This window comes from Condylura cristata, unplaced genomic scaffold, assembly GCF_000260355.1.
Source record: "Condylura cristata isolate star-nosed mole 26May11 unplaced genomic scaffold, ConCri1.0 scaffold00055, whole genome shotgun sequence".
Lineage (NCBI taxonomy): Eukaryota > Metazoa > Chordata > Mammalia > Eulipotyphla > Talpidae > Condylura > Condylura cristata.
The window spans coordinates 637,011-645,734 of NW_004567156.1; the positions used below are offsets into that span (position 1 = coordinate 637,011).

General features: G+C 52.4%; 1 protein-coding gene across 1 annotated transcript; it reads right to left on the reverse strand.

The window, feature by feature from the left end:
• Positions 1 to 4,987: 4,987 nt before the first annotated feature.
• Positions 4,988 to 7,733, reverse strand: LOC101636174 (class I histocompatibility antigen, Gogo-OKO alpha chain-like). The gene is made up of 7 exons (XM_004695094.2): positions 7,661 to 7,733; positions 7,074 to 7,343; positions 6,562 to 6,837; positions 5,719 to 5,994; positions 5,494 to 5,613; positions 5,169 to 5,201; positions 4,988 to 5,031 (listed from the first exon to the last, which is right to left on the reverse strand). Exons 1-7 carry the CDS (start codon positions 7,719 to 7,721, stop codon positions 4,988 to 4,990), a joined length of 1,080 nt encoding a protein of 359 aa, XP_004695151.1. The 5' UTR covers positions 7,722 to 7,733.
• Between the last annotated feature and the right edge of the window lie 991 nt (positions 7,734 to 8,724).

Genomic DNA, 8,724 nt, shown 5'->3' on the forward strand with positions numbered 1-8,724 from the left:
CACACACACACACTCCCCCTCCTTGGGAACCAGACCCTCCCTCACACTGGGGTGTATCTGACCCTCTGTCCCTGGTTCCCCTCACAGCCCCCTCTCTGCATTGTGTCTACTCAAGGGGTCTGAACAGCCCCAGGATTCCCTGCCCCTCCCGCCTCTGACCTTGTGGGAAACCAGCCCCTCACCCTGCGTGACAGTGAGGAGGCCAAGGCAAGTTCCTGCAGTCAGTGAGACTGAGGGAGGAGACAATTTACTTTCTCTCCTTTTCTTTTTCCCCTATTATTGTATTGTTTCTATTGAAGCAACATCGGTTTACACACTGTGTCAGAGGCACAGGGTCACCCCTCTTCAGATATTTGTCATCCCCATCACAGTCTCCTAAAGGTGCCCATAGTCCTCCACCATTCTCCATTAGTCCCTCTTCTCTCATTGACTCATGCTCTCACTCTCCCCCACCCATAGGTTCAATTTACAGTCATATTTCTAGAGGTTTTTTTTTCTTCGGTTTAGTTTTCTGTCCCTGCTTTGCTTCTTTATATTCCACACATGAATGAAATCATCTAGTATTTTGCTTTCTCCTTCAAACTTATTTTACTTAGCATAATCCCCTCCATATTTCTCCATGTTCTGCAAAGTCAAGGTTTTAACTTTTTCACAGCTGAATAGTATTCCACTGAGTATATGCCTTGTGTTGGTTGCCACACATCTGGTGCTGGGCACTTAGGTGTGTTCATGGCTGGTTATTGCACACTCTCCAGAGACTGGAGAGGAGGGTCCTAGGGGGAAAAGCTGGAATCCTCACAAAGGGTAGGGCTCTGAGGTCTCCTCTGTTCTGAGACCGGTTCTCTGACTCCCCATGGTGCACCTCAGCCCCAGGATGCCGCCGCCCAGGACAACCCACTCTGCCCCACTCAAATTCGCCCAGTCCTGGCTGTTCAAACAGAATCCAGAGCAGCGCGGCAGAGCCCCCGTGTGGCCACAGGGCTGATCACAGGAAACCATAGCGCTCTTCACAACAGCAGGACAGGGATCTGCCCACAAGGGGGCGCCCAAGTCCTGAGTCAGTTTAGTGTCCGTTTCTCCAGTTGATGACTTTGGACACTGGTTATAACCTAGTGTCCAGACACAACCAGTCCCTAGGTTCTGGGCAAACCCCCACTATATAGGTTGCCTCAGTCTCTTGAAATGGAAACTTGGACTCCACTGATCACTTCATCGCTTTAAAGTTTTAGTGGCTTGTACCAAATCCCTTCAAACCCAGCAGCTAAACCACTAAGTCCTGGCATCTCGCACACTCTGAGTGGGCAGCAACAAGGGCCTCACGCACAGGCTCCAACTCCGGGTCCCCAAGGTTGCGCTGGGGACGAGGTGTTGGCGGGTCTGCGGCCGTGACCAGCACGAGTAGGACCTGCCTCAGAGCCCGGTCACTGGCTGCGAAGAAACCCTCCGTTCCAGTCCTCTGGCTTCCCCTTAGCTGGTGTCACGTGGCAGGGCCCATCCCAGTGAGTGAATAGAGTGGCCCAGCGGGAAGTCTCAACTCTGGGAGCCGACTTTATGACTGGCCCCTATGACTGGCCTGTCTCCTCTACTTCATCCTCTCCCTGGGGAAGAGCCAGCGAGTCAGACATGCTCACGAGGGGCCATCTCCCCTCTGTGTATCAGAGACTCTGTGGGAGATAGAAAACCAGCACAGCCACTTCCTGGACACCAACTATTTCTATTCTATCCAATGAAAAATCATCTCCCTCCCTCGCAAGGCCCCTGCATTGTTTCATCACAGAGTCAGCGTGACGTCAGCGTCTCCTCGTGTGAATCAGGACCGCAGAGGCGGCTCCTCAGCACCTGTGGAGCAAAGCCCGTCTGTGCTCAGCTCCTCGGGGCTGAGGCGGCTTCCTGCCCCAGACGCCCTTAACGTGGATACAGTAGGGACAGACACAATCTAACCTGCAGACTCACTATTAAATATGTTTCTAAAGCAACTTTGCTGGGATATAACTTATGACCATTGAATCAGTTGCTGAAGGTTCACTCACACTCATGTCCTTTGGATAAGTACCAAGCAGAACTGCTGTGCTTTTTCTATCACCTTCTTCACATAACTGTGGTCTCTTCCCTTCAAAGGAGAAGGACAATGTAATATATTCTCCACAGTTGTAGTCAGAGAAAAGGTGAAGGTCTGTAGGGTGAGCTGAGTCATTAATAAATGGCCCTAAGATGTGAGAACACAGAAATCACCATCAGGAATGGAAATTGTGCATATTGACCGAGAGGTACAAACTACATACACCAGCTGGTGTAGCAGAAATGGCAGAGGTGACAGGGTAGACGCAGGAGAAGCCATCCCAGGGCGCAAAGCATGATGGCAGGTGGGGTAGGAATCTCCCAGAGAGGAGGTTCATGGATTCACCTATCTGTAAGCCTATGATGAAGGCTTCTGTGAATCCAGAGATGATCTTTTTGGTATGAGACAGGCAGGACCAGACAGGAAAACAGTTGAATCCAGCTGCTGAGAAACTACTGTGCTGTCATGTAATTTGCCGTAAACCTCTCAACCCACAGTAGCCATCAAGTGGTGGGAGGTTTATTACTCCATGGTGATGACAAGACAAGAAACATGGTTCTCAGTAGACCTGGCTCTTCAAATATTGTGGATGGTTCATGTGGGAATGACATGGACAAAATAACATCTCATTATTGCAAAGAGAAAAAGGCTCAAAACGCCAATACTTGTCAGTCAGGAGAGGAACAATTTGTCCGAAGATGTCATCTTCTGTCCCTTGGACATAAAAATGCTATAAAATCATAACATGCAGCATTGAGTACAAGATCTTTCTCAGCCCCAGGACATAGCAGGAGCTAGAGGATTCCAGGGTGTAGTAGGCACAAGACACAATGGGGGGCCCCATCAGCTGGAGTCAGGCTTTGTCATCAAATGAGTCTGATCCAAGCTAGAGAGGTTCAGTCCCCATCAGCACTGCTGGGCCAGGAAGCCCAGACTGGTCTGCAGCCCTGGTCAGCACCAGGCACAGCCTGGGGGGGAGGAGGAGGTTTAAGGGTTTGCTTGAAGTCCAGCCCTTTGTCTGATTTCCCCACACCCACAAAGAAGGGATGTACCTGTCTTTCTCCTCTGGCTTATCTCAGTTGGCACGGTCCTCCCCAGCCCCATCCAGGCTGCCCCAGATGGCATGAGTTTATGTTCTGACGAGGAGTGTCTGTCCTCTGCACCCCTCCCCACAGGTTGGCCATTGTGAGTAGGCTGCAGGGGTCAGGGGAGAGCGGGGCCTCACAGTGGGGTGTGTGCTCTGCGGGTGGGCGCCTTGGCGTGGGCTTCTGGGTCCTGTGGTGGATCTAGTTTCATCTTCTCAGAAATCTGGACACGGTTTTCTCTCATGGCTGGGCCAGGCTGCATCCCCCAAACAGTGCAGGACTGTTCCCTTTTCTCCATGTCTTCTCTGTATCTGGTCTTTTTGATACAGGCCATTCGCACAGGTGTGATGTTTCTCATTGTGTTTTGAATCAAGGGGGTCTCGATGTGGTGTACCTCACTCCAGTGAGAGGGGGCCACATTCAATAAAGAAAAACAAGAAACAGTAAATGCTATGGAAAGATGATGAACCCTCTTACATGCTGGTGGGAAGCAAACAGGCCCAGCCACTGTGGAAAGCTGTGTGGAGGCTCCTCAGATACTAAAAACGGATCTACGATGTGACCCAGGGATCCCACTAACCAGGAATCTACCCAATAGACAGAAAAACACTAATTCATAAGGAAAGCTGACTCCTGAGATTACTGCAGCACTATTCACAGTATCCATGACATGGAAACAACCCAAGTGCTCTAAAATCTACAAATGGCTCACAGCAAGGGAGGGGGTGGAGGAGGCCAGAACAGGAGGAGGAACACAGGGAGTGTGGGGATTGTTCAGGGTGATGTGCTGATGGGGGAACTACGGGGGCTACAGCAAAGTAAAAAAAGAAATTCTCTTATTAATTTAAGTTTTGTAAAGTTTTATTTATTTATACATACAAGCACTGCAGTGTAGTTCTTGTATGTACCTTTACATACAAGAACAGTTAGGGGCAATGAGAAGATTCACTATATATCATTGGGGAACAGAGCAAGTGGATCCCCCTAAAACACATGGGGCCCACTACCCCACCTCTAACCACGAGGTCACCTGAGGGGCTGGGCCTTGGGCTTCTCACCTGCGGAGATCACCCTGACCTCGCAGTGGGATGGGCAGGACCTGACCCAGGACATGAGATGGTGACACTGCAAGCGGGGAGGGGTCAGGACAGGGCAGGGAAGAGCCCAGGGACTGAGGTGATGCATCAGGGTGCTGTGGTGAGGAGAACTGTGAGGATCAGACTGACAGAGAGTCAGATATTATACAAAACTAGCAGTGATGTAAGGAAATAAATTTAATTTTAAAAATTTAAATCAGGGCCCTCCCTGGTGGTGCAGTGGGTAAAAGCACAGCACTATGAAGCTATCCATCCACAGCCACTTCAGCACCGAATTCAATCCCCCACCAGGGAGGTGAACCACATGGAGCAGCAGGCATCTCCGACCCACCTGTTACTTCCCTCACCAGTGTATTTCAGCAGATCTGTCTGTTCTGTTCCCCATTCTGTCCTGGTGAAACCTCCCACCTCCCTACATCCCTGGCTTGCATCCCAGTTCTTATATGAATAAATGAATATTTTTAAAATTTTAAAGCAATAAATGACAGCTAGTAAATAAATAAAATTAAATAAACCAAAAGTTCCAAAGTCACAAGATGGGGAGGAGAAAAATCCTGTAATACTCAGCCGCAGAGGGCAGCTGTCTCACTCTGAAGGATACTGGTCAGGAACAAATTCAGGTGAATCACTAAGTGTCAAAATTGTCAACAGCCCACCCATCCTCAGAACGCCCCCTCACACTCCCCAATAACTTTGTCACTCCTCTCTGCCCCAGCCCCTTCCACACAGTTCCCAGGCTCTCACCTTTAGGGGCTGAGAGACACATCAGGGCCCTGGGCGCTGTCGCTGCCTGGGGAAGAACAACACAGACCTGGTCAGAGCCACGAGAGAGGAGACCATAGGAGAGACTGAAAGGGTGACTCCCCCAGGGGCTCCATCTACACTGTCCCAGGGGCGCCATCTACACATCCCCTGATCCACGCTTACCCGCAGGCAGAGTGTAGCTTCCTCTCTGTCCCCCTGTGGGAAGAGACATCATGTGAGACCAGGGAGGAGTCAGGTCAGACATTCTACAGGTATTTTCTAATTCTGGACTAGAGGGAAATTTCCAGAACTTTGCTGTGACTAAAGCCCCAGGTCAGGACTAGGAAAATGAAGAAAGGACATTATGCTAGAGGGAGAGGGGGAACTGGACCAAACCCCTTTGGGTCGCACAGGTGTGTGGCTGGTGCTTCCCATTAACCAGGTGGGGCAAGTTCTCCCAGGGACATGAAATCCCCCAGTGGACAGGATCCCCCACTCCCTTCCCTACCTGAGCGAAGTATCCTCCACATCACAGCTGCAGCCACCGCAGCCCCAGTGAGCACAGCTCCAAGGAGAACCAGGCCAGCAATGAGGCCCCCGGAGGGGGTGGAGAGCTGAGGAGGGGGCTCTGGAAGGGAAGGGGAGCCCAGGCCTCATCCTGACCTCTGAGGGTGACCAGAAGGGCCCCTGATCCCCTTGAGAGAAGCCTCTGTGCCCACGTCCCCATCCTCACCCCATCTCAGGACTCGGGGCTCCGGCAGCCCCTCATGCTGCACATGGCACATGTATCTCTGCTCCTCTCCAGAAGGCACCACCACAGCTGCCCACTTCTGGAAGGTTCCATCTCCCCCAGGCCTGGTCTCCACCTGCTCCATGTCCTGGGTCAGGTTCTCCCCATCTCGCTGCCAGGTCAGGGTGATCTCCGCAGGGTAGAAGCCCAGGGCCCAGCACCTCAGGGTGATCTCATGTTCAGAGATTGGGTGGTGGGTCATGTTTGTTTTGGGGGGATCTGAAAGGGAACAAATCAGAAATATCAATTTGGGGTTATTATTCAGTGTCTTCCATGGACACTGAAGCAGCCTCACGTGACCATCCTCAGACTGGACATGACATTGTTGTGGAGGAGGAAGCACAAAACCAGAGCCCAGCCCAGTCTGGGGAATCTGGGATCATCGGGTGAGAGCCCAGGGTGGGAGGGTGCAGGTCTCGAAGGAGGACACAGACTCTGCTCCTGACCTGGGCAGGGGTGAGTGACACAGAAAGGCAGAGTCAGGTCCAAAACTGTTCTCAGACCAAAGACAAGACCTGAAAGAAAAACTCATAGCTCCAAGGATGATGCCGGGTCAAACATGCAGTGAAGGGTGATTTCAGGCATGGCCTCCTCCATCAGGAGAGACCGGATTCCTTGACTGTCTAGAAAAGCAGTCTTCTGAGCGAGTCGCTCTCAGATACAGAATATGACACCCAGTGGCCCCGCCCCTCTGACTAGAAAGCAGGCGCTGTTCTGCCCATTATCCCGTTTAAATTCCCTGTGGGGCTCTGGGTGAGGGGAGTCCGAGGCCTTGAGCCCCCTTACCTGTGCGCTGCAGCACCTCCTTCCCCAGCTGCAGGAGTCTGTGGAGCCATAGCGGGCACCTGCCCTGTAGAATGTCCCTGACGCGCTCCGCCCTCCCCGACGCCTTCCACTGGCGCTGGGTGTTCTGGGCCACCGGGTCCGCGGGGGTCCAGGAGCGCAGGTCCGGGTTCAGGGCGATGTGATCGGCGCCATCGTAGGCGAACTGCTCGAACCCGCGGAGGAGGCGCCCGTCTGGCCCCACCTCGCAGCCACACAGTCTCTGGAGGGTGTGAGACCCTGAACCCCCATGTCAGCCCCGCAGTCACCCAGAGTCACCCGCCCTCTCCCTCTGAATCACCCTAAACTGAACATGAAACTGCAGGCGGGAGGGTTCGGCTGGGTCTTCCAGGGGAAAGGCGCCAGGCAGGTCCACCAGTCTCAAGGGGTCAGTAGGACCCTGAGTCTAGAGACACCCCCTGCCTTAGGATGGGAATGAGGTTGTGACCTGGACCAGCCGGCTCTGAGCAGCTCACCGTTCTGGCTCTGGTTGTAGTGGCGGCGCAGGTCTCGGAACAGTGCTTTGAGCCTCTGTGCCTCATCCCTTTGGATCCGGGTCTCCTCGTCCAGATCCTCCTGCCCCACCTGCCCCGCCCAGGGCGACCGCAGCTCCCCACTCTGACCTGGAGAGTCGCTGTCGAACCGCCCGAAATGTGTGTCATCCACATAGCCCACAGCAATGAAGTGGGGTGGACTGAGGCCGGGCCGGGACATCACAGTGGAGAAATACCTCAGGGCGTGGGGACCTGGGAGTCATAGAGGGAAACGCGTGCTGACCCTCCTCTCAGAGGGGGCACAGTTCCAGGGACATCAATCAGGTGGGAGAAAGGGGTAAGGGGGCTCCTAATGTGGAAAAAGGGCCTAAGAAGGGCTCAGACTCTGGGGGACCAGAGCATCAGGGGAGGCGGGGAGGGAGAGATGGGCCAGAACACAGGGTCCTGTAACCCCTGAAGGGAGTACAGATGTTGGGGAGGAAATGAGACTTTCCTGGGTCACGCACCCACAGTGGGGTCTTTGCTCCCCACTCCTGGAGTGACAATTTCCAGCAGGACCCCGCACTCACCTGCCCAGGTCTCCATCTGGGCCAGGGAGCCCCAGAGCAGCAGCAGGAGGGTGGGGGACATCACACCCCGTCCTGGGGTCTGGGGAGAGTGAGTCCAGGGAGTCGATGGAGACTCTGTCACGGAGCAGGATGACGCTGAGCGTTCCCTGGAAACCCCAGGACAGGGGGAGTGAGAATGGGGTGAGTGTGGGGTTATCCAGGCTGCACCCCTCACCCGAGACTGTGAGAGGAGACATGAAGCTATAGCAGTGACCCCCAAAGAAAGGGGGATCTACATTCCCTCCCCTCCCAAGGAGGAGTGTATTTGGGCTGAGAAGCAGCCTGGAGGGGTGAAGGAAGCAGCCGGGTTTTCAGATAACTGTGACTATTCCACTTTGATACTAAATTATAGCTGTAGAGGTGGGAGTTCCTCGAAGGTTAATGTGCAAGGAAACCTGATATTATATCACGTAATATTTCCTGTTGTGCCTAGTTCCCCCCAACCGCTTGACCTGGTCACCGACCTGCTCATGGAAAATGTGTGAAGCTGGCTTCAAGGAAGTTCCCTTCTTAGCGAACAGGTGCCTTATCTCCACTCTTGCTTTGCTAAAAGATCTAAAACATGTAGCTACTTGATTTGTTGGGCCACAAGAATCCCTTCTCAGTGGGCCGAGACTATAATGACTTTCCCATGAGAAAAAACAATATTGGTAGCCTTTGTTAAGTTTTAGTAGTAGTAACTCAATGTTTCTTAGGTAACAAATGATTGCTTTCTATAGAAAGTTTCCTGGTGATAATAAGCATGGCGTTCTGGGACATAGTTAATTATGTTGATATAGTAAAACTTACTGTAACAAGTTTCGCCTCCTTCCCTGGAAAGCATAATCAATCATGCACTGCTTCATATTGTTCTTTTGTATAATCAAAATATGTGGTTATGATGGGTATCAAGTAATAATGGCAACTTTTACCATATAATAACCCCACTGTCCAGGCAATAAATGGAGCAGTTTCTCCCAGCTTTGGAGTGAGCTATCTCTCATTTTCTCTCTTACAGAACCTCAGCACCGACGCTTTCTCCACCC